Source organism: Mixophyes fleayi, chromosome 3 (assembly GCF_038048845.1).
Source record: "Mixophyes fleayi isolate aMixFle1 chromosome 3, aMixFle1.hap1, whole genome shotgun sequence".
In the NCBI taxonomy this organism is placed as follows: domain Eukaryota; kingdom Metazoa; phylum Chordata; class Amphibia; order Anura; family Limnodynastidae; genus Mixophyes; species Mixophyes fleayi.
In genome coordinates, this window is record NC_134404.1 from 97,729,215 (window position 1) to 97,756,285 (window position 27,071).

Here is a 27,071-nt window from a genome sequence, read left to right on the forward strand (position 1 = left end):
ATTTATATTTGTCATCACATGTCCTAAATAAACTTTAAATTTCAGTGTACAAATAAGCTAATAAGTATTTGTGTGCTACATGAAAAAATAGGCAGTATTTTCCTTATGTGCAAAATAATAAACTCATTTGCACCCCTTGCATGGTTTTGTCCAGAAAACTTGAGTAAGAAAACATACTTAATTTTTTGCTTAACTTTTCTTAATGAATGAGGCCCATTGTGTGCTTATTCTGGCTGCTAATATTTGCTGATCTGGATATATGACCTGTGTTATACATTTAGTAATAGTGATGTAAAATTGCTGTGGTACTTTCTTCATCTTATAAAGCATATTTTGCAATAGTATTACATGTATGTGCATATAAGGTTATTGCAGATGTGTACAAAATGGCATAGCTCATGTTTTAGCAACAGTTTCATGGAGGAATACATTTAGCCACATGTGATGGGTTGTAAAATATATAACAGAACCACATTAGATCACTCAACTATGAAAGCCCCACAGCCGGTGTGGACAACAGGTGGTTCTCTACGCTGTATAATGGGATCATTATGAGGTTCACATATGGACATTTTCCTTTCTGCTTTTTCAGTGATTCTGATGTCACAGAGAGAGCATGGATCATTCACGTCTACGTAGCCAGGTCATCCATGGATATATGGCTGTCTTCATCTCTAGGATGATCAGACTTTGATTAAACTATTAGCTGGGGTGTGTTCTAAATAGAGATGGACGGGCTCGGTTCCCCGAAATCCGAATTCATCCGAATTCAGCCTATCCGAGTACCGAGCTGAGCACGCTCTGTACTCTCCCGCCTGTTCGGAATCTAAATCGAGGCAAAACGTCATTGTGATGTATTCGTATTTCTGAGCTCGGTTCTCGCAAGATTTGAAAAGCATTAATACCCGTCTCCACAGTAATCCATCGTCATTTGACAGAGGGAGAAAGCAGGGTTAGGTCACACTGGCTATATCAGCGCAGGGACAGAGCAGTAATTGGACACATTATTGTTTCTATTCAATACCATTCTAATCTTAATATCAGTTGTTACAGCAGTAAGAGGAGGATAGAGGAGGGTTTTTGTTCAATTTCTGGCACTCCAAATGCTTTTGGGGTGTTCCCCATTCTTTTGCATTAATTTTTCTGGCTGTCAAAAGTCATATTTGTCAGCAGTATAAAAAACAATTTTTAGCACTACACGTGCTTTTGGGGTGTCCCATATTCCCCAGTGTTTTACTGTAATTTTTCTGGCTGTCAAAAGTCATATTTCTCAGCAGTATCTATCTAATACAATTTTGGCACTACAAGTGCTTTGGCCTCATTAAAATGGATTCAAAACAGTCCACATATGAGCAGAATCAGCAACCCGGTTCTGTCACCAGTCCTGATGGTAATGTTCCCAGTACGTCATCTGGGAAAGGTGATGTAAAAGTACATAGTCTTTTTAAATCAGGGAAAAAAACACACACCAAAATTTTTTTTACCGTGTTGAAGTGAAAAAGAAGTGTAACTGAGGAAAAGTTAAGTGCCGATAAAAAAAAAATTGCCAACATGCCATTCTACACACGCAGTGGCAAAGAAAGAATGAGGCCTTCGCCTTTCTCTATTAGTGGCAGATCAAAAAATGTTACTGAGCCTTCTTCTTGTATGGTCATTCGTGACCAAGCAAGACCAAGTAATTTGGAGTCTAAAAGTGGTGCAAAACTACTGTTACGCGTGAAAGCCGAGCTGCAAGAAAACAGTAAGGCATTAGAGGATAATGTATGCTTTGAATCAGAAATGACACCATCCCTGTGGAGAGTCCATCCACCAGTGGTATGTCTAATCGTGAGCATTCTGTTAGTGACAGTGTACCCATAAAGAAGGGTCCTTTCAACAGTTCTGCTGATGTGTGCCTTAACAGCCCGAGTGTAGCCGGTGATACACCAATTGAGGATGCCACTTTGGAATTAGAAGAGGATGAGGAGGAGATTTGTGTAGGCGACGAGGGCACTAATGATGATGTTGATGATTATGATGCAGACAGATACCAAATTGCCTTTCTCAATTTCTATTTATATTCTAGACTCTATAACGGCTGAATAGTTTTCTATTCTACTCCTAGTGGAGAGGAGGTCTGATGCAGACAGATACCAAACTGTCTTTGTCCATTTATTTTTATATTCTGATTCTACAGTCTATCCAGGCTGCTTCTTTTCTATTCAACTACAAGTGGAGGGCGGGGGGAGTCATAGACAGCCACCAAACTACCTTGGTCCATTTATTTTTATATTATAATTCTACAGTCTATGCAGGCTGCTTTTTTTCTATTCAACTACAAGTGGAGGGCGGGGAGTGTCATAGACAGCCACCAAACTACCTTGGTCATTTATTTTTTTCTTTCTAATTCTACAGTCTATACAGGCTGCTTTTTTTCTATTCAACTACAAGTGGCGGGCGGGGGAGTCATAGACAGTCACCAAACTACCTTGGTACATTTATTTTTATATTATCATTCTACAGTCTATGCAGGCTGCTTTTTTTTCTATTCAACTATAAGTGGAGGGCAGGGGGTGGGGGCATAGACAGCCACCAAACTACCTTGGTCCATTTATTTTTTATATTGTTCAGTCTATGCAGGCTGCTTTTTTTCTATTAAACTACAAGTGTAGGGGGAGGGGGGGGGGCTATAGAGACTGAAACCAAACTGCCTTTGTCCATTTCTTTATATATTTAACTATAAGTGTAGGGTGTAATATACACCCAAAGACGATGGCTGCATTGCCAATGGGCTAAGATGAAGAGGAAGACAACCAGGTTTGTGTGCAGAATTAAGGACGGCCTACCAGGAATTAAACTGTTTTCTTCCTAATTTATTAGCTTTAAAATTACCTAACTTATCCAAGAAACAGGTGGAGCACAAAATTAGGTTATTATATTATACCCAAAAACATTGATTTTTAAACAAAATTGACAAACAAAACCAAAACCAAAACACGCAAGGGCGGTTTGGCAAAACCAAAACATGACGGTAATCCAGATCCAAAACCAAAACCAGAACACGGGGGTCAGTGAGCATCTCTAGTTCTAACTGTGCTATATACAGACCAATGGATAGTAAGATCATTGTAATAAGGGACTTGTAAGTAAATACTTGTCCATAATGTAATGTATAGGCCCTACAATGAACCATAGACTATATGTAAAACCCCTGAAATACGATGTTGTCTACATCTGTACTGAGTTTTGTGAATAGTGGAAATGTTTTTTTTGCAAGGACCATTCTGGTAACTTAATTGTAACTATTTACTGCTAATAAATTGTGCACAAGTGGCAATTTATTACTAATATGCATAATTCTTAATATTATATGTCACACTTTTGCAAATCAAGCTTTTTACCAGCATCTACCAGAATCATTTATGATACAAAAATCACCTTTTTGTGAGGGAAACATGGACTGTATGATGGAAGCTTCAAAGCTATGTGTTCCCTTCAGTTGTGTTTTCTCCCAGAGTGTTTTAAGGACTTGCATTGAAGTAGTCTGTGCAGACAATGGCTCACAAAACAAACTCTGGCGTAAGACATAGAGAGAAAAACAATGAATGATGTGTTATTAGACATATCACTTAGATACATTTCAGAAATAAAACTTTTATGTCCAGGAACACTGGTGTGAAATCATCATTTCACCATCTTAAACCAAAAAGCAATTTATTTATCCTTTATACAATCCTATGACTGCAGCATAGAGGTCCCATCATTTTTAAATGAAAAATACAAGTCACCTATGTGACCTTCTTGAATTTTCTTAAACATGATAAATTAAAAGAATATATTTAAAGCATATGGGTATGTAAGCAAAAAAACATACTATTCATCTATGTGTGTTTGTATGTGTGTTTGTATATATGTTTGTGTTTTTAATATAAACTTGCTTAAGACTATAAAGCTAACCAACAATATATTGGCTTACTTACCCGCTATTAAGTATGTTTTACTATGTTTACACATTTTACAATCTAGTAAGAGAGCATTCAAGATAATTATTTTGAAAACATGCTTTTACGGTTTTTGTTGTCAGTAAAACCAGAGTACTGCGATGTCTAATGGATGCTACTTTGAAAATTATTCTAACATCTACCTATATACCCCTTTCCATGCTACTATAGCCATTGAACTGTTATTCTTTTGAAATCTCTCTAAAAGTTATTTATGAACTGCAAAAGTGCAGAATCGCAGCTCGATGCTCTTTTGTGACGCCATCACCTACTTTTGTGCTAGTATGCCTAGTTTTGCACTGAACACTGTAGTAAAGTGAAGAACCAGTACACTGTCACAAGTTCTGTAAGATTCTGTGATTAATACGACATTTCTTAACAATTAATGTCCCTTTATCAAGGAGTGCTGGCTGAAAAAATTATGTATGGTTGTTCACTAAGGGTCATAAATATGTGGGCCAAGATTGTCGCAATTGTGGGATCACAGAACTTTACACCAGCGGTACCATAATGAGTGTCTGCAGGCAACAGTGAAGCATGGTGGAGGTTCCTTGCAAGTTTGGGCTGCAATTACTGCAATTCAGCAAATGGAGTTTGCTGGTTTGGTCAGGATTAATGCTGTCCTCCAGGGGCGGGCTGGACTGGGGGGCAGGGGGGCATATGCCCCCCAGGCCGGACAGTAGAATAATATTTTGGGTCGCCTGGTGGTCCAGTGGTAATGCGATGGAGACAGCCTTTTGCGGTCTGTGCAGGGGCTGTCACATCGCGTAGTACTCACTGCAGCCGCATCATTCATACACAGAATACTGTACTAACTGTCCCCACAGTGAGTACTATGCGATGTGACAGCCCCTGCACAGACCGCAAAGGCTGTCTCCATCGCATCTCGGTAGCAGCTTCAGATCACTATGTCATGTGACTGCAGTGGTCACATGATGCACCGTGTAGGCGGGCTGATGGAACTCTATGGTAGTCAGGAGTCTCATCATTTCTTCCTGTTAATGGAGTCACTCGTGTAGAAAAAAGGTAAGAGGAAGGGGTACTGTGATGGGGGAGCTAGCATGTGTGAAGGGGGGCATGTGCGATTGAAGCTGCAGGGCATAGGGGGACACGTGTAGCTAAAGGTGCTGGGGGATGAGGCAGGGCATGTGTGGCTAAAGGTGCTGGGGGATGAGGCGGGGCATGTGTGGCTAATTGTGCTGGGGGCAATGGGAGACATGTGTGGCTAAGGATGCTGGGGGAAGAGGGGGACATGTGTGGCTAAAGGTGCAGGGGCAGAGGGGGGCATGTGTGGCTAAAGGTGCTGGGGGCAGAGGGAGACATGTGTGGCTAAGGGTGCTGTGGGAAGAGGGGGTCATGTGTGGCTAAGGGTGCTGTGGGAAGAGGGGGTCATGTGTGGCTAAAGGTGCTGGGGGCATAGGCGGGGCATGTGTGGGCTAAAGGTGCTGGGGGCATAGGGGGGGGGGCATGTGTGGCTAAAGGTGCTGAGGGCAGAGGGGGCATGTGTGGCTAATGATGCTGGGGCAGACATGTGTGGCTAAAGGTGCTGGGCAGAGGGGGGCACATGTGTGGCTAAAGGTGCTGGGGCAGAGGGGGGGCATGTGTGGCTAAAGGTGCTGGGGGCATAGGGGGGGCATGTGTGGCTAAAGATGCTGGGGCAGAGGGGGGGGCATGTGTGGCTAAAGGTGCTGGGGGCAGAGGGGGGCAATGTGTGGCTAATGATACTGGGGCAGACATGTGTGGCTAAAGGTGCTGGGCAGAGGGGGCACATGTGTGACTAAAGGTGCTAGGCAGAGGTGGGGATGTGTGTCTAAAGCATGTGGACATAAAGGGGGGCCTAATTATAAAACGTGGGTGATATATTGATTTAATACCAGGGATTGTTGAAGTTTTCTAAATTTCATGTATCCATTTTTTTTTTTACCAAATAGGGCCTCCAAGGATCCAGAGCTAAAGTAACCAGCAGCTACAAGTGGTGACAGTGACAAGAACAGGTAGGAGAGAGCAGGAAAGTCTGCCAACTGTCCTGAATCTGGTGGGACAGTCCCAAATTTGGGTGACTGTTTTGCTTAGGACAGTTGGAGGTATGTCCCGCTTCACTGTGTACTGCTCATGGAAGGCAGAACTGTGTGCACCTAACAGTAGTGCACACAGTATTGCCTGTGTATTTGTCTAAAATGATAACCATGCTACATCATAGGGGGTTACCCTGTCTAAAGTGCCCCAGGCCCCCCAGAGCCTTAATTCAGCTCTGGGCATAAAAATATATATATTGATTAAGCAACACTAAAATAGCCTCTTTGTATATAGATAAATATATATTGTACCAAAATCCACACTTTAAGGGATGGGCCGCTACTTATGGGCAGTGCTGTGTGCTTGCCCCCTGGACTAAAGTCTGCCAGCCCTCCCCTGGTGTCCTCAATGCTGAGAAATACAGGCAGGTACTCATCCATCATGCAATACCATCAGGGAGGCGTCTGATTGGCTTCAAATTTAATCTGCAGCAGGACAAGGACCCCAAACATACAGCCAATGTAACTAAGAAGAACAAGGAGTTCAGGAAGTGATAATATGGCCCCCACAAAGCCCCGATCTCAATATCATAGAGTCTGTCTGGGATTACAAGAAAATACAGAAGAATTTGAGCAAGCCTACATCTACAGAAGATCTGTGGTTAGTTCACCAAGATGAGAAAAATCTCTGTGTCGAGAGCCTTCAAAAACTGTGTGCAAGTTAACTAGGAGAATTGATGCATTGACATGTTTTTGAAGGCAAAGGGTGGTCACACCAAATATTGATTTGATTTAGATTTCTCCTCTGTTCATTTATTTTGTTAATTGATAAAAAATATTAACACTTCTATTTTTTGAAAGCATTCTTACTTTGCAGCATTTTTCCCACACCTGCCTAAAACTTTTGCACAGTACTGTATATATATATATATATATATATATATATATATATATATATATATATATATATATATATATATATATATTGTAATATACCAACATATGTCACAATGCAGGATGCTATATATCCAAAACACTATTTTCATGTTTGTCTGAGGCACTTTAATAAGGATTTAATTCTTTAATGATGTTAATGCATTGTCATGCTAAACCTTACTACTGCACTTTCTAAGAAGTTGCAGAGGAAATGAGGTAATGAATGGTGAAACATGATTTTTCTGTTAATGTAAAATGTCATAAAAAATTGTGAAATGATATTACTTTGATTTTGTGCAACCAGAATAAAACTTATGAATCTTTGAATTCACCACATACATTTTTGCTACAATTCATAACAAATATATTTCATTTCATATCCATGTAAAAGATATAGGTATTGGCAGGGAGTAGAAGGATTAGCCACTCCATTACTTCATTAGAGCAAGTCCTATCTACCATGCCTGGATCCCTAGTATGTGATCGGGATGTTTTGAATAAGGACATGGAAGGTTGCTGTTCTAACGCCACTGAGTTGGAGGAATTCTGGGAGTTTGGAAGTGGAACAATCAGACACGTGCCACTTACATGAAAGCCTAGATGCTATTTCTCAGCAGTGTCTTTTTCTGAGTGACTTGTTTGCATATTGTCTCTAGGGATAGCTTAAAACTCTGCCTGACCCCTTTAATTACTTTGTAAAAACAGACCATCCTGCGTACTAGTTATTCTTCTACTGATTGATACAGTAAAACAAACTGATGCAATGTAGGGCCATGCCAATCTATCTGCTACCAAAAGCCGTAACCAAAATAATGCCCCTATCATTCATTACATGAACTACCATAAACATTTGCATTAGTGTGGTGCACACTATAAAAAACACACAACTTATCTAAACATAATATTGTAACTCCACAACACAAAGAAGTGCAAATGTACAGACAGTAAAGATTGCATTAGAATGTCATTGTAATCCCATAAATGTATGTTTTTATCTGACATAATCATTTATTTTACAGTGCAGTATGTGGTAACAAAATGCTGCAATGTTCAAATCTGTGGCATAATGAATATTACATATTTATATAAAGAGATAATCTTGAGAGAACTTAGACATTTTAATTAGGTTTTAATGAACTAATCATTGTGGAACAGCTTATTAGGAGTACAATGTGAGAAATGACAAATTACAATAATTACTACTTACTTAAATTAAATGTATTGATATCTGTAATATTAGTCCATCTGTACGACTATGTGTAATTTTGTAACATTTAGGGCTAGATTTACTAAGCTGCGGGTTTGAAAAAGTGGGGATGTTGCCTATAGCAACCAATCAGATTCTAGCTGTCATTTTGTAGAAAGTACTAAACAAATGAAAGCTAGTGTTTTCTTAATAATTGTATGCCTAATACAGTATTTTCTAACCAAAAGAATTAAAAGAGTTTTCCATGTTTGTGTGTGGATACACAAACCACCAATACCTTAGAGTCTAGGGCTTAGACTATCGCACACTGGGGGGCGGGGGGGTAAATTTCAGCATTGTGAAGTGTTTTCGTCCTGCTGCTGAGCACCAAACTCAGCTGCTGAAAGGAGTAGCTGCATAAGAGTGGCTAGAGATGGTATGGTGTAAGTGCCAAGAGTCCATGTACTGCTGGAAATGACAAGTGTCTCCTGGTTGGATGAATGCTCTCACTTCAAATCAGAAACTAGTCATCTATGTGACTTGATTTTATTCCAACACACTGTTCTCCAGCAGCTCCTCTGCCTACATGCAGCTAACCTAATCAATTACGTTTGGGGCTCAGCTGCATAATGGCAATGGATGAAGTACCCTCCTCAAACAGGGACATCTGAAAATCATGTATAATGTAAATGCAAATGTAAAGCTGGGTACACACTAATGCAATCTTACTTCAGATGCAGTTTCTGTAACAATTTTACCAATTACTGGAGTCCTGATGATCATCATATTTATGTGTACACACCTACACGAGTTAACTTCAGATCTGAGATCTGCATTTCTCATCTCTCTACTGAAATGATTGTGAATATATACAACCTGTAGGCATCTGCCTATGCTGCTGGTCGTGAGTGCATACACTCTATGACACATGCTCAACATTGTGACCCCTTTGAATGGGATTTTTAGGAAGTTTAGAAAACAAAATCAAATGATACAATGTGCTTGGTACAATAAACCATGATTGTGGGAGCAATATCTGATCAAACAATCGTTTATCGTGTGACCTGCATGATAATTGCATTTGTGTGTACCCAGCTTAAGTGTGTGTTATTGTTATATGAATAAATTATTTCTCATTCTTAAAAGTAAAATCTGAAATAAGACAATAAAGACTTTTTGACTAAATATGACTAAGTTATGTGAAGGGATAATCAGGGCTATAAATAATTTCCTCTCCTAAATACTTGTGGTACAATCCGCTAAACAACTGCTTGCCTGGGCAAATCATGCCTAGTACACAGCTACACCGATACATAAGTGCCATATGCACTCATTATGACTAACTGATCTAATAGCAGCACTGAAGATAGACCCAGCTATTTAGTGGGTAGCCCTAAAACAAACAAAATGCCAGAAATAGATAAGATGATTATCAGGCATGGCAGAAAATGTGGTAGTAAGATGACTGATATTGGTCAGTGTGTGTAGCAATCTTTTGACTATACAAACAGGCTGCAAAAAAAAGCCAGAAGGAGAACAATTGAACAACATAAGAAACAATTTAGCAATTCCCGCCTGAGCAGACAACCTTCATGTGAGGCCAAATTGAACTATGTCCCTGTCATTCAACTCTTGGGTCATGCAGCGGGATTGGCCTGGGTGTGACCACATTGAAATATAACAGGAAGCCCAATCCCAAGACACTTGGATGCTACTTAAGATGCTACATGTTATACTATAGTAGTTGAAAAAAGTGCATGATAGTCTCCATTTGACAATAAAATGATATATCTGTTTACAGTTGCTGTTGTAAAGCAACATTTAACATTAAACATATAGTTATCTGTTTTTTCAGAAAGCTACAACTTTGTTTCAACAAAGTAAACAACTAAATGTAGTAATTTCCAAATGGTGGTAAAAAGGGAAGGGAGATACATGTGAGAGTCTAGAACACACTCAATGAAAGTAGTTTGACATTTCTAGCTCACAAGTGACTAGGTTAGATGTTTTCTCTTTTATAGTTCAGGACAGTAATAATCTAATTATTACTTAGGAATGCATTGTTAACATTTGTGTTCTGACTTCCCTTTTATGTTATAATTGAATACATATTATCTAGTAAAAATATACATATCTCTTCTTTCTGTGTTTACAATTGTAAAAGGCACACACCTGTTGAAAGAGAAACATGATATGGATCCATATCTGTGGTTGCCGGCTGACGAGGATAAAACTGGATTTACTGTATAGGCAGTAATGACCCTTCATTGGACAGCTGAAGAACAACTTTGCTACACAGCTTTTAAGTGTATCTAGGAATAAACATGCACAATATTAAGGTTAGCTGTAGAGTTGAATACAATATTATAATCATTATTGATCTTCCATGCATAATGTTCATACTCTTTCACCTGCAATGCATTTACTATTTATCATAGTCGCCATGAACATAGTTTGACTTGTCACTGAATGCCTACAGCAAAGCACTGTGTAAAACTTGTATGCGTTGCATTCACAGTCTGTTCACTATCTGTATAATAGTTTGTGGTGTCAGTATAACCAAACAAATATACTTAATTTCTAACTTCCCATTGCGGATGTTTATGAGGAAAAAGTTAGAAAGTCTTTGATGAACCCATCTATTGTTTATAAATTGCACATTCGCATTCAAGGATGGCTGAATTGAGAAACTAATTGGCTCATTGACACTGATACACTGAAGCAGAATACATCTTGAAAAACTATAGTGTCAATATTATGCACTGCCAGTTGTATACAAAGCACACAAAATCACCTGTGAGCCACAACCTTTAATGGTTATATCAATGCTGGCTGTAGTGTTCACAGAAAAGTACTATGTCTGACTTTTGACTAGTACTGACCACCACTGGTCCACATTCATAAAAGATAAGCTCATAAATAAACTCTTTTAAGAGTTACCACACACCGTACGATTGCAGCAAATGTCTTTGAACAAATGTATTTTGCTTCTAATTTGTGATGGGTGCCATGATTTTCTACCTTCGCAAGGAGTAGTTGTTAACACTGCACTACTGTCTTTTCAGAACACTATAACTGACTAGAACTTTGTGTGACCAAAATAATAGAATTGCATACCCTTCTTCACTATACAGTTTGATCCCTGTCAAAAACAAGAATCACTTACAACAAATCGAATGTTATCCTCTATGGCAGTAAACACACCCTCCCTCCTCTTTTGGAAGATTTGCTGCTGATCAAAAGAAGCTATCACATGTACAGATTAGAGATGAGCGGGCTCGGATATCTGAAATCCGAGCCCACCCGAACGTTGCCGATCCGAGCCGGATCCGAGACAGATCCGGGTATTCCCGCCAATTGCAAAACTGAAACCGAGGCTCTGAGTCACAATCTCGCTGTCGGATCTCGCGATACTCGTATTCTATAAATTCCCCGCTAGCCGCCGCCATCTTCACACGGGCATTGATCAGGGTAGAGGGAGGTTGTGTTAGGTGGTCCTCTGTCCTGCTATATCTCGTGCTGTGCTGTGCTGTGCTGTGTTCTACTCAGTCCAGTGGTGCTGTGTCCTGTGCTCTGTCAATTCTGAGTTCAGTGGTGCTGCTGGGTCCAGTGCTGTGTCCTGTTCAGTCCAGTGGTGCTGTGTCCTGTGCTCTGTCCTTCTAAGGGCATTGTTATTTCCCCATTATTCCCAAGTTATAAACAATGTAAAAAAAAGTTATAAAAAAAAAATAAAAAAAAAATAATTATAAAAAAAAGAAATTAAAAAAAAATATCCAAAAACAATCCTGCAAGTCCATTGGTACTGCAATATTACAAAGTTCACTGATTCTGCAGTATAAGTCCATTGGTACTGCTATATTACAAAGTTCACTGATTCAGCAGTATAAGTCCAGTGGTACTGCAATATTACAAAGTTCACTGATTCAGCAGTATAAGTCCAGTGGTACTGCTATATTACAAAGTTCACTGATTCAGCAATATAAGTCCAGTAGTACTGCAATATTACAAAGTTCACTGATTCTACAGTATAAGTCCATTGGTACTGCTATATTACAAAGTTCACTGATTTAGCAGTATAATTCCAGTGGTACTGCAATATTACAAAGTTCACTGTTTCAGCAGTATAAGTCCAGTGGTACTGCTATATTACAAAGTTCACTGATTCAGCAGTATAAGTCCAGTGGTACTGCAATATTACAAAGTTCACTGATTCAGCAGTATAAGTCCAGTGGTACTGCAATATTACAAAGTTCACTCCACTAAGCAGTCCAGATAGAGGCGTATCACATATTAAACAACGTTGACTGTTGCTGCCAAATCATAAATTAATGAAAATGACCTGTCATTGTCAAAAACAAGAGGTATTGACACGCTCGAACTACACCCTGTATATGCTGCAGAGGATGTAGGAGCAGGCAGCTGTGCAGTGGAATTCAGACCATTTGAAGGCGGAGGTATTGTGGCCCCGATACCAAATTGTGTACCGGGACCACTGCACTATGCAGTCCAGAAAGCTACCTCGGTGAAACGTTTTGGACTAAAAACAATATTGTGAGGTGTGAGGTGTTCAGAATAGACTGGGAATTAGTGGAAATGATTGTTATTGAATGTTATTGAGGTTAATAATAGCGTAGGAGTGAAAATAAACCAAAAAACTTGATTTTAACACTTTTTATGTTTTTTTTCAAAATAAAAAACGCACAGTAAGGCGAAGACTTTTGGAGTATTGGCTGGTGTCAAGAAGGTAAGAAGCCACTTCTCTCCAGGAAAAACATCAGGGACAGACTTATATTCTGCAAAAAGTACAGGGAATGGCCTACTGAGGACTGGGGTAAAGTCATTTTCACTGATGAATCCCCTTTCAGATTGTTTGGGGCATCTGGAAAAACGCTTATCCGGAGAAGGAAAGGTGAGCGCTACTATCAGTTCTGTGTCATGCCAACAGTAAAGCATCCTGAGACCATTGATGTGTGGGATTGCATCTCAGCCAAGGGAGTGGGCTTACTCACAATTTTTCCTAAGAACACAGCCATGAATGAAGAATGGTACTAAAATATCTTTCAAGAGCAACTTCTACCAACCATCCAACAACAGTTTGGTGATGAACAATGCCTTTTCCAGCATGATGGAGCACTTTGACATTAGGCAAAAGTGATAACTTAGTGGCTCGGGGATCAAAACATCTAAATTTTGGGTTTATGGCCAGGACCTTAATCCCAGTGAGAACTTGTGGTCAATCCTCAACAGGTGAGTGGACAAACAAAAACCCACAAATTCTGACAAACTCCAGGCATTGATTAGGCAAGAATGGGCGGCCATCAGTCAGTCAGTGGCCCAAAAGTTGATTGACAGCATGCCAGCGCGAATTGCAGAGGTCTTCAAAAAGAAGGTTCAACACTGCGCATATTGGGCCTGAGTCATCAAGAGACGTATGTCCCTTTTCAGCGTGTAGCGAACGCCAAAGTTTAGTGCGCATGCTCGGTTGCCGGGTCTGTTTACTTTCGCGAATGCAAAAACTGTACGTCCGCGATCGCAAAACCCATTTGCGATGAGCTACGAGTTCTGGGAGGGAACAGGGAGGTTGAGGGGCGTGGTGACATAGTCAATTTCTCATAGGGGCGTTCCCGTCTAACTACGTCCAAGTCATAGTGGTGCGAACGCAGGTGATCGCGTTTGTGGTGGCGTACGCAGTGCGCCTGCCGAGGGTCTAGTTTATCTCTCAGTTCTAAACCACGAGCACACACAACTTATCCGAAGGAATGCCCATGTGATCAGGACGCATGCAGACCCTCACCTGCATACTCTGTGCTAATTAACCACTGCTATAAAGCTCGGCGTAGATTATGTGCCCTGTTCACTGCTGATTCATTTACTGGTATGTTTGCATGATATATTTTAAGTTATTACTATGGTTTCTTTGGTTGATTTGTTTTAACATATTATTGTTTGAATTGTCTTGGACTTTTTTGTTATTTTGGGTGTTATACTTTGTTTCAGATAATAGTTACAGATAATAGTTTGCTTGTATTGGGCTGTGTAGTACTTTGTAGATTATTTTTATATTTTGTTTACTTTTTTTTATCTTTTTTAGTTTCCCATTGACAATTGTTTGCAAGTGACCAGGATAATCCTGCTCCATTTTGAGGTAAGTAACATGGGTCTAGGTCTGCAACCTGACATAGCATAGAAGCAGATGCCATAATTTCTTATTCACCCTCTGACAATTTTTGTTTTCTTTTTTTTTAGCCACATTATGAGTTTGGCCAACCCACTTGTTGGTGTAAGTAAATTGTCAATGTTTCCTGTGCAAATAGGAGTGACATTTTCCAAACTATGAGTTAATTGTATTTTTTTCACATCCTTCTCTTTTCAAATATAGCGTTTCTTAGAAATGGCCGAGGCACATGTGGCAACACAGGAGAGCAACCAGCATCGCCGCCCCCAAAATCAGCAAGTAACCCATCGTCGCCGACCCAGGGAGCGTGTGTTCAGGCCACGTGTCAGCCTCTTTGGCATGTCTGATGCTGAGGTGGTGCGGCGTTATCGGCTCCCGCCTCGTGTCATCCTGGACACCCTGCGCATAGTGCAGATTGACCTGGAGCCCAAGCGCAACAGCCCAACAGCAATACCGCCATTGACTAAACTGTTGGCGGTATTGCACTTTTGCGCGACAGGGTCATTTCAGACCACTGTGGGAGTCGCTTCAGGGATGTCCCAGAAGTCCTTCAGTCGTGTGCTAAAGGTTGTTCTGGGGGCGTTTGTGTCGCGTCTAAGGCAATTCATACATCTGCCACTCAATGAGGAGTCCCTGGTGGCGATAAAACGGCAGTTTTCCCACATAGCCGGTTTCCCGCATGTCATAGGGGCAGTCAATGGGACTCATGTAGCCTTGGTCCCCTCCGGTGGGAATGCTGCTAATTTTTTAAATCGCAAGCATTTCCATTCTATAAATGTCCACATATAGCTTATATGTGACACCTCTCTCCAGATTCGTAACCTGGTAGCTATGTGGCCAGGGAGTACACATGACTCCTTTGCCTTCCGGCAATCAGGGATGTGGGAAAGATTGCAACTGAGGCAAGGTGGTGCAAGGCCGAATGGTGATGCGTGGCTATTAGGTATTTTTATTATTTAACAAACATGTCATGTATGTAGTAGTTTAAAGTGGAAATAGTAATGTCTTAAGTTTGGTAGCTAAGTAGATATATTACAAAGGCACATTGCAATATCATTCAAAAGTACATTTAATTGTGATGTTTACCTTAAAATCCAACATGGATAGCTGCCCATATGAAAAGTTGTTCAAAAACTTAAACCTTGGTTACAAATACATTGAATATGTTATGTGTCTGATTGCTTCTTTTGCCATTATTTGTCATCCATGTTGCCTGTCTTGTTGGCATAGATATAGTTATTTGTGACTACAATTATGACACTCGCTCATATTTTTAAACTTTTTCATTCTTGTCACCCCTTGTAGGAGATAACGCATACCATTTTCGCCCTTGGCTCCTCACTCCTCTATTAAACCCACGTACGGAGCAGGAGATGGCATACCACTCCGCACATACAGCCACTAGATCGGTTGTGGAGCGGGCATTTGGTCTTTTAAAGGCCAGATTCCGGTGCCTAGATCGGTCTGGTGGTGCTCTAATGTATGCTCCATCCACTGTGTGTGATATCATAGCTCTGTGCATGGTGTTCCATAACATCGCCATTAGGAGTGGGGTTCCTTGGGTGGAGGAGGCTGAGGTTGCTGTCCAGGAGGTGTTAGATGCTGACCCCAGCCCTCCAGAATCAGTTGATGCTGTGTCTTTCAAGCAATATGTCCTGGACACCTACTTCTCTTGTAAGTGTATTTGTAATGTTTTTTAAAAATACAACATACATAGCTAATAAGTTTATAATTATACAATTTATTTACACAACAAAAACACATCAAACAAACAATTATTTTTTATTACGGGCCCTCTTTGCTGGTATAATGGTTGCATTGCATCGAGGATGAGTCTGGCTCCTGGTAACCCGTGATATAGAAGGCAACAGTGGGGAGGAAGCAGAGGCCAGTGGAGCATCAGTGAGTGACTGTGCAGCAGCCGATGATTGTGTGGCACAGGGTGCACGGGGGGCACGGGGTGCACGGGTGGCAGATGGGGCAGAGATGGCAGATGGGGCAGAGATGGCAGATGGGGCAGATGGGGCAGTGATGGTAGATGGGGCAGATATGGCAGATGGGGCAGAGATGGTAGATGGAGCAGAGATGGTAGATGGGGCAGATGGGGCAGATATGGCAGATGGGGCAGATGGGGCAGAGATGGCAGATGGGGCAGATATGGCAGATATGTTAGATGGGGCAGATGGGGCAGAGATGGTAGATGGGGCAGATATGGCAGATGGGGCAGAGATGGTAGATGGGGCAGATATGGCAGATGGGGCAGATATGGCAGATGGAGCAGAGATGGTAAATGGGGCAGATGGGGCAGATGGGGCAGATATGGCAGATGGGGCAGATATGGCAGATGGGGCAGATATGGCAGATGGGGCAGAGATGGTAGATGGGGCAGATATGGTAGAGGGGGCAGAGATGGTAGAGGGGGCAGATGGGGCAGAGATGGCAGAGGGGGCAGAAGGGGCAGATGGTGGTAAATAATAGTTGTATTGCTGATTAGAATGTGAATATGGTTCAATGTCAACATATGGGTTGGTTTGAAAATGATGGCGATGCATTTGGGGTCTTAGACTAGAACCAATAGAACCTTGAGAGTGGAGTTGTTCAATATGTGAAGACGGGTGCGCGCGATAAGGCCTACTTGTGGAATGATAATCGGGTGAAGTGTAGTATGATTGATACATGGGACTAAGAGATGGAGAGAAAGAAGTAGGAGAAGATTCCTGTGATATGCGTGATTGGGGATTGGTGATATACACTGCAATAAGGTCAGTGAGAAGGGTAAGGGTAGTGTTGATAGATGAAAGGTTTAAGTCCATAGTGTTCTCTATACGGGTGAGGCTACTGTGTAAAGTGTGCTCCATACGGGTGATAGCATGCGTGCAGTGATTCCCGTTCACTGACTTCTGGCTCCTCACTCATCTGATGCTCTTCCACATCACGTGGCTCCTCCACCAGCTCATCCTCTGAAATGTCTTCCGCTGTATTGGGCCCTACAAGGGGAAAAAATTAAACAAATAATACCGTCCTTAGGTAATTAGTGTGAATTTATATATTTATATATATGTGTGTGTATATACCTGTAGCTGTGATAGGCTCGCTGACGGGTGGGCTACATCCGGTGTCAATGCAGCCCACACCTTGAACCATCTCCGCATCCAAAGAGGCCAATGCCCTGGTCTCCAATGGAGTCAATTCCAGCGTTGCTGGAGGTCCACCAGCTGTCAATCTTGCATGTCTTCTGTGTTCAGAAATTTTATCTTTTAGGCGGCGTTTAAAGTCTTGCCACCTGTGTGCAAAATAGACACATTAGCAGGATAATATTATCCACAAAATCTGGACACATTTAACCAATTTTTGTACGCTTCAATACTTACCTTTTCTGGACCTCATTAACCTTGCGTCTGATTGGAGCCACGGCATTGACCTCATTTGTAATTTCTTCCCATATTCTTGCTTTTGATGGTGCAGAGAGTGGACGCGGAGTGGAGTGGAGCCTATCAACAGCCAATTCAACCAAAATGTCGATTTCATTTTTTGTGAAATAAGGCTGGCGTGTTTTTTTAGCAGCAGCAGCAGATGATGAGCCGGATGGCTCATTGGAGTCTTGTTCAGACATGTTCAGGTTCTCCTGTAGAAAAGAAAGTGCAATTATTTCATTTCCTACAACGCTATCTATGTCAGGTAGCAGACCTAGGCCCATGTTACTTACCCCAAAATGGAGCAAGGTTCTCCTGTTTTTGATGTTTTTTTTTTAAAGTGAGTACAATCTAAAAAAGGAAAAAAGAAAGTGCAATTATTTCATTTCCTACCACGCTATCTATGTCAGGTAGCAGACCTAGGCCCATGTTACTTACCTCAATATCTGCCAATATTAACCGTTTCCTGACAGCAACAACTTAGAAAAGCAATGCAGAAATTGTCAGGGCGAACTATCGCATGCTGTATGCGATTTTATAGTGGTGCGTACGCGCCCGAACGCTAGGCACGTTGAAGCAGTGATTGACAGGTCAGTCAGCCATCTTAGTACAGGTTCCGCGATGGACGTGCAGACGCACCGACGTCCACTGAGAACCAATCGGTAAGCAGGATATTAAACTGTCATTTCTGAGACAAAATGAGGTCTGCAGTATTCTCACGTACCGAACTGCGGGTGCTGACAGCAACAATGGACCGTTGTTTTCAGCCCGCAGGGAAATGATGACAAACTGCAGGCATACAGAGCCGTGCGCAGGCGTCTGCGTATGCAGGTTGGTACCCGCCGCTCCATCGTGCAGTTGCAACGCCGATGGAGTGATCTGCGGAGACGGCAGCCCGACCTTCTTGCAGATTTGAGGGCTGAAATTATTGCTAGTAAGTCGTGCTCAAACACTAAATAATATGGCAATGTAATTTTTTCTTCTCACAGGAAATATGGACAGAAAAGGCCTTATTTCTGACCATTCTCATTCTAATGTTAGTCTTATTTGCGATTATTCTGATTATGTCCTATTATATATATGTTAAAAAATTGTGTACATTTTTTTTACAAATTTAATGTTATTGACATGAGTACCATTTTAGCATTCAAAGCTACCATTCGCTGCATGTATCTATGTATTCGCTATGTATGGTGCATACATTACAAAAATACACATAAGATAACACATCATGGTCTCCAACAGGACGCCAACGCAGCTCCAAACACCACCGCCAACATCAACGGGTGGTCACACCGGAGGCGCCAGGTGGTAGCCAACAGCAACAGGTGCAGTCAGCGGTGGTGGAGGATTCGCCGCAGTCCGCTGACCTGGCAGCATCACCTCTGCTATTCCAGAGCCAACCAGAATCCACCTATCAGCAACCACAAGTGCTGGTTGAGGAAAGTAAGTACATTACATGGTAATTTTCGTTTACTTTAGTTGTGTTTTTTTTTTTTCAATATATGATGTTTGGATTTTTTGGGTAGAACATGACAAACAGTTTTCACTGGCCATTCACAGTACAAGGCATCCTAAGTTCCCACAATGGAAAAAAATGTCCTTCCACCAATTCTTGTCTTGTGCGCAGGCCAACTCAGCTGGCAGGCTTTAAAAATGCACCCTAGAGGGTGAGATTCTCCTTGGCTAAATTTTGCAGAAAGTTAATGTATACAACAAAACAATACAATACTAATATAATACTTTGTATTACTTGTGTCTCCCCCTTCCCTTTAAGTTGTAAGCTCTCATACGCATGGCCCTCTTTTGTTGTGTGCTCCTTCTACAGTACCTTCACCCTCTTGGCCTTTTTCGATAGGCCTGTTTTCCCTGTTTTCTTAAGCTTAGGCCTTCTTCTTGCTGATTTCTACCATCCCTTTCACTATCTGTCAGAGATAATCTGATTTGGTTTACCCTGTCACCTGTCTTTGTATCATGTTGTGTCTTGGTTCTGTTTTCAGTATATGTTATGTACTCCTACATTTATCATAATTTAATGAATGGGGCCAGTGTTTGGGTAACATTCATTTATGCACTATACCGAGCTTACAAAATGCAAAGGTACAAGAACCGACAGCTAGCATTTCACCACATTGAAATGTATTAAGAGTGCATTTACTAAATTTTTGTCTTTCATTTTTTGCAGCTGATGAGGAGTCGATGGGTCCTCCAAGGCACAGACAGAGGCTTCTTGGTGAATTAAAAAAACAAGAAAAAAAATATAAAAAGCATAAAGAAAAAGCAAAAAAATGTAAAAAAAAAATAAAATATCTCAAAAAAATGTTAAATACCTTTTATTGATTTTTTTTTTCCTGTTTCTTACTTAACATTTGTTAATAGTTTTAGTATATAAATTAAAATATTTTTGTTACAAGAAAAACTGGTATATGTGTGATTTCATTGAACTAATTTACGTATTAGCATTATACACTTAAGTAAAGCTGTTGTTTAAAAGCCAATGGAGAAGAGGCCAACCAATAGGGTCACACCACACATCCGGGATATAATGTGATAAGGCCCAAAGAAATAACAGTTTGGTACGACATAACCTCTTTCTAAAACATATACTGAAAACAGAACCAAGACACAACCTGATACACAGGGAAAACAGGGCTAGCGGCATAACCTCATTGGTGTTATATAGGTTAATAAAGTCATAAAAAAATTCCTTCAGCAAAAGACACTTAACGAATAAAATTGGATCATTGTTTCTTTACAAAATAATAAGCTTCCACTCTTTTTCTATGCTGAAAACTCTGATCTTAAACAGACCAGAGATGTACTTTGTGTTTCAACAAAAGAAGGTTATACTATAATTTACACCTATCATATAACAATTGGATGAGAAAGTATTTAGGCGTATCCTGATCCTTTTGAGTCTCCTGGATGCAATGGACAAGTCGAAGAAGTCTGTGCAAGTCTTTGTTGAAAATCTCTGGATTGAAAACATAGGTTCTTTGAATAACTACTTCATTTCTGTTCATATTCTTTTCCTTCCAGCTGACACCAAAGGCTTATATAATATAATAATAATATAATACATATGACATTATAAAAACACATCAAATATACATGATATACTGATATATGATATACGATAAAACACTGTAAATATTTCAATATTACGAAATTTTAATCATCAAAAGTAAAACATCTTGACAGGATAAACAAAGTAGCATAACAAGGAGAATATATATTTTTACGGTTATTTGCAACCAGCACCATGATTCAACAATTGAGAGATACACCAATGATGTTACTATGCACTAAACAGCGTAGCGTTCGCTTCTGCGCGTTATGCAAGTATGTGCCGGCGTGTACGGACGTGAACGGGTAGAATAGGAAGACTTGCGCCGCAAGTCATGAAGCTGCGTATGTGAGAATACACAGCTTAATGACTTCGGCCGTTCGCAGCCACAAAGTACGTACATTAGTGCGCTCATTTTGCGTCCCGTAATGACTCAGGCCCATTGACTCTTTGCATAAACTTAATGTAATTGTCAATAAAAGCCTTTGACACTTATGAAATGCTTGTAATTTTACTTCAGTATACCATAGCAGCATCTGACAAAAAGGTCTAAAACAATGAAGCAGCGAACTTTGTGAAAACCAATACTTGTGTCATTCTAAAAACTTTTGACCATGACTGTATACTGCCTTATTGTTATTTGCATATCCTTGTCAATGGTGGTAGTCATTGTGGTGAGTTGTTAGCTTACCCGCCCAGTGGCAGGTCTGGTGGCTGACATCTAGTTACTTTTATATATCAAGCGTATCAATACATACATTTATGGTCTACAGGAAGATCATGTAGTCATATTTTTAATATTGTTATTGCTAACCATCACACAACTCTTGAAGCTCTGCTGTTTATTTGAAGTTGTGGTCTGCACTCAGACTTTAATTTTTACAAAGAAATCATAGCCGGAATTTGACAGAAAGCAGCCACAAAAAACAGACCCAGTGTTGCAGACAAGCTATACAGTATGTATATTTGTGTACAGCACTCAAATTATACATTGCTGCAATATTAATCCTAATTGTGCTTGGGTCTAAACAATTTTCACTTCACGGGTAGCTGCATTTTAACTACATCCTAGATCTGGAGCTATTATATATGTACCTACTGACATAGTGGAAGTGATTTGTCATTGACACCAGAGTACAGAATTGTGTAATGGAATGATTTCTGGAAATTCTTATTATTGTACTTGAGGGAATAGTTTACACAGCTCAGTGTTTGTGTGGGCAAGATGCCAATTTAAAGCTGATATAGTAGATATCAAATAAGCAAACGTCTCCCACTTTGACTTGCTGTTTATTTCATGCGCTGTACAGAAATGGCAAATTACCAAGATGTTAGAACATTATGAATAAGTCAACTGTTTATTTTTAGGTGAAGAACAGATAGGACTGAATCAAAGTTGAAATGATTGCTTCTGAATGAGTTTTCTACAATAGAGAAATAATATTTTTCTTTTCCCAAATGAGAAAATGGCCCTGAGTATTGTTTTCATATGGTATAGATGTTCCCAATGTGTTTGATATATACATATTTAAGGTACCCATACACAGAGAGACCTGACCACGGTCCAAATTCCAGCCAGACATATCTATATCTAATTTGGGTGGGTTATTTGCTCCAGCATGTCCTGGCATCATGTCTCCAAGGAGCAGGTTCTTGTCATTTTACCATGTATTTTTTCGTTTTTTTTTCCACCGTTGGATTAAACTGGAAAAGGGAATGGTTGAGACTTTATTTACATTAAAGGACCTTTTCTAAGGTATATGTGTGTTTTTTCCTATGTGGCACAAAAGACCTCAGTGGTTCCTGGATGCCAGGGCATGTTGGTGCTTGTAGTTCTACAAGCGCCATCATACCCCAGCAGTTTATTGCTGTCAGTGTTTACTACAAATAAAATGTTATTTTTCCACATTAAAACATTATAACCCAACCAGGGGTGTTGGGAGGAGTCCCAGTGCTATCAGCACAGGGCTGGCTTTTACTAGGGGTGGACTCACATTGTTTTTGCTGGCCCGATTACTCTAGTAATGCAGCCCGATCACTGAACAGGCTGGGACTGTGTCCCACTGTGACACTATGCTGCTGATTCCCCTGTTATAGTATGACTAGTCCAGTCTGTCATAGCCTGGTGCTATTTGTGGCTTTTGTAGGGATCCCTACATCAGCAGTAGTCCAGGCTATGAGTGCTGGTGCTTGGGGAATGGGGTAGGCATTTTTTATTAATTTTCCTATTTAGTCTTACACTGCATAGATCCGTGCTGATGATCCTCATATTTAGCATGGAAAATTCTGCATGAGATCCAGCCCCTGACTCACGTATCTGAGGATGCGTCCACCTAAATCCTATTGTAATTATGTTAATACGCCCTTATTGTCCTTGGCCTCTGCTTGCACGCCCTTTCCATCTCTTCAAAAGGCGGATACAGAATATCTTAAATTGCTCATTGTGTATTTCCATCTTTCCCTTCACAAGACCTTTACGTACTGAAACTATCTTATCTAAACTAAAGACACGGAGACATATATAAGGTGGCTAAAGAAGGTCACAGTTTTATTAATTAAATTTGGTGGCGGAGAAAGAGCACGGGACAGCTACCAGACTGGTACCCAAAAGCAAGAGTGGAAAATGGCGATCCCGCCGTGTATCCACTTAACGCAGGAACTAATCCCTAAATGCCTGGCCGGCGCTGACCTGGCGTCGGAGTGACTGAACCCCCTCTACACTCACAATGCCCTCCCTCACTGAGCTGGACAGGACACCCTCCTCACTGAAGGACCAAAGAGTTACCTTTGCCTCGAAGGGGACATAGCCCTGCGGCCAAGTGTCGCATGTATCAGCCACTGATCGCAGTGCCTTCCTACCAACTGGGCCTGCTCTGTGGCGAGGGGAAAAACTCAGGTACTAAACTATCAAAACCTACACCAGGTGGGGGTGAGTGGGATCTTGCAAAACAGAATGAGGCAACCAGGAAGTGAGAGTACCTATAAAGGAACCCAAGACCCTCCCATGAGACAGTCATTGGTCGGATCTGTAAATGCTATTAACCCTTTAAGGTAAGTGTAAACTCAGATACAAACACTGTCGCTATTTAATGGCGTTCGTCTATAGGGACTCTCTTGCAATAATACATAATATGAAAATGCCACAATACTGCGCAATAAAATGGGCATGCATCAAACTCTAAATGAGCCCCAAAATAATCTGGTGGGGAAACAATGGAGCATAATTATATGTGTGATCGGATTAAAAAATTTTTTTATTAGACATGCACTTCTCCACAAATCACATAAAACGTAAGTAACTTTTTTGCATTTTCCTTTAATTTTTCAACAATTAAAACAAATCAAGTGCTAAAAAGTGCAAATGTCACAAGTAAAGAACAACCTGTCTGCGAGCCTCTTTAGTGCATTTCCAAAGAGTTGTGGGGGTGTCAATTTAAGGATGAATTTTGTGGGAGAGATTGCAATGAATAACTCAGTAAAGAATTTAGTCTGACTACATTTACCATATTCACTAATTACTATGAGAAATGATACGGGTGAACTTCCTCTGTTTTAGAACATTCCAAGACAATAGTGTTGCACATAGACTTATACAGGACTCATATTTGTAAAGAATGATACTTTCCCATTCACTTTAAACATTCCCTTCCTGTAATGAGCACATCCAAACTGTCCTTTTCTTTTTACTTATTATCTTTTATACATTTTGTGAGAGATTTCAGGGGTACAAAAAAGTAAATGGAAAATGGGATTAAAACCATAGATGTATGGGTACAAAGAGATAATAGTAGACTTCATTATCAATTAACATTATAGTATCAGTATACTAAAAGTCCAATAGTATGATATACAACTATGTATTATAGCAGTTTACACAATGTACATCAAAAGGTTTACTAGGCAACCTGCCTGTTTCAATTATTATTGATCATCGATCAATGTGTTATAGACATGATACTTGTGTCAAACCATCCATTACATCATGCATTCCATTAGGTATAGCATATGAACCATATATTACAATGTATTGCATACAATTCTAACCCTGTGTGGACTTTTTATCATGGTTTATAGGTATGACATGACAGCAATGAGGGTCCTCTTTTCCTGTAGTACATTCAACATATTTTACATTTTCATGCAAACTACATTTTTTGTAGCCACTTCAAATTACTATCCCAATGTTGTATTCTGTCAGAAAAAAAAGGTTGTGACCCCTGGTTTATTACACTGTATCTATCAGTGCTGGAAACAGTGGGACTCTCTCAGCTAAAGATTATAACATACACATATTTGGTATCACTATGCTCAGAAGATCTAACTAATTAATTGTTGCGATAACTTTCTGGGGTTCCGCTAATTGGCTTAAAGTAGCTGAGGAATCGTGGAGAAGTATATTTTATTTCAAAATGTACTTGGTTTAACCCTTGTAATGCACTTAGCATAAAAACAAATATATTTTGCTATGCTGACAACAGAAAGTTCTATCTGTTCCAATCAAAAACAGTGTAACATTTAGTAGGTAACACAAAACAGCTAAAAGTACAGTCAGTTACCCAAGCACATAGAAAAGCTGCGAAATATGGTTTAAACATGAACATATAAAGTAGTCATGAAGGGATCAAACACCTCAGAAACAGAAGGATGCACAAGTTCCTTTCCTGGAAATGGCAATCTGTGGGGTTGAACGGGTCATTGGTCCTGCTTCTCAACACTTTGCCTTCCCTCTTATATAAGCTACATATGATTACAGTAAAACTAGGGTAGAATATTTTACCATATACCTTAAATGAATTCTCTTGTGTTTAGAATGAAGTTAGTTATTAACAAATAATGCATGCAGCCACTTATCTTTAAGTAAGTGGTGATGGTGATATTTTAAGATGTTGACCAGCTGTGTCTCACATATTACATATCCGAAGCTAGAGAAAGATATGTTGAACGAGTTAAAATGAGTTTATATGAGTTTGCATATCTATTATAGAAGCTGACAACCCCCCCCCCCTCACACACACAAACACAATTTTTGACTTCTTAATGTTATCACATAAGCAGCCAACCACATTTTCAGATTCCTTTTAGACTGGTTTTATTATTGCAAAATCCTTGGAAATCGAACAGTTGTGATTTCACAGAATTAGCTAAACACCATGTGTTCCAAATAAATTCCTGGCTCTTGGTATGCTTACATTTTGCACAGAGGTACGCATGAATACTCTGCAGGGGAGCTCTTTTTTCTGAAATCTATTTCCACATGTGCAATCAATTATAAGACTGACTCATGACTCGAGATCCTCTATAAATCATAATAACAACCAGACCTGAGCGCAGGCTTCCTTGCTGGTTTGGGGCATTTTATAGCTGTATATTACCTGACAATGTTGCCAGGCTGTTTTCATTTAAGTAGCTGAACTTCTTGAAGAAATGGTTGCTGGAGTACACAATGCAGCTGGAGTGACAAGCACATGATGTTCCGGACTATACGTCTGATAGACAAATACAAGACTCATTTTTGCAGGACAGGGTGTTTAACCCATCCACTGCTGAGGCTATTCTCACCCCTGTGCTGAGCCGATTTTGGCACTTTTTTGAGCTTGTCACATTCCAACATCAATATCAGTAATTTGTTTGCGCAGTATCCACACAAATTATACCGTTTGTTTCAGAAGACTTTAACTTTCAGAAAATAACATTAATTTGCTTATTCATAAAGTTACATCTAAGAAAATCTACCCAAAATGGGCAATAAAGTGTTATTATTATTTGAAATTGAACGGAAAGTAAACATAATTATTTTTTTTCTTTCTAAACACCACCAAGAAATACATTGTGGTTCTTGCTTTATCATCAATCCACCTTTACATAAAGGTTTTCACAATAAAGCTGCACTTAAAAATGATAATGCATTTCTTTAATTATGTTTTTTTGCTATTTTGCATGGCCTTGAATGAAATGCATACATTTGTAATAATAATATGGGTAGCCCATGTTTACAAATAGACAACCTAACCACATCTAAGGCATATTTACCCTCTCTCCCGGAATTCCGGGAGGCTCCCAAATTTCCGGGTGTTCGGAAGAGTAGGCATCCTCTCGGGTCATTGTGGAGGAGGGCGCGGTCACCATCAAGCCGCCCCTACTACCCAATGCTGTGAATTTCGTCATTTCACATCAGGCGGCGGGTCCATGGTGACGCAAAAAACCATCATGGCCCCTCATACACTTGTCACATGCCCTCCCCTCCAGGTGATTTTAACGGTTTTAATGGTGGACAAGTATGATCTTAGGGCTCCTTAATG

At 40.2% G+C, this 27,071-nt stretch overlaps 1 protein-coding gene across 1 annotated transcript in view; it reads right to left on the reverse strand.

The window, feature by feature from the left end:
- Positions 1 to 487: 487 nt before the first annotated feature.
- VEPH1 (ventricular zone expressed PH domain containing 1) overlaps positions 488 to 27,071 on the reverse strand; it is a 300,978-nt gene continuing 274,394 nt past the window's right edge. Inside the window, exons 9-11 of the mRNA XM_075200875.1 lie at positions 10,290 to 10,429; positions 3,418 to 3,553; positions 488 to 597 (exon numbers count right to left, since the gene is read on the reverse strand). Coding sequence (XP_075056976.1) covers positions 488 to 597; positions 3,418 to 3,553; positions 10,290 to 10,429 — 386 coding nt within the window. The remainder of the gene's footprint in view (positions 598 to 3,417; positions 3,554 to 10,289; positions 10,430 to 27,071) is intronic.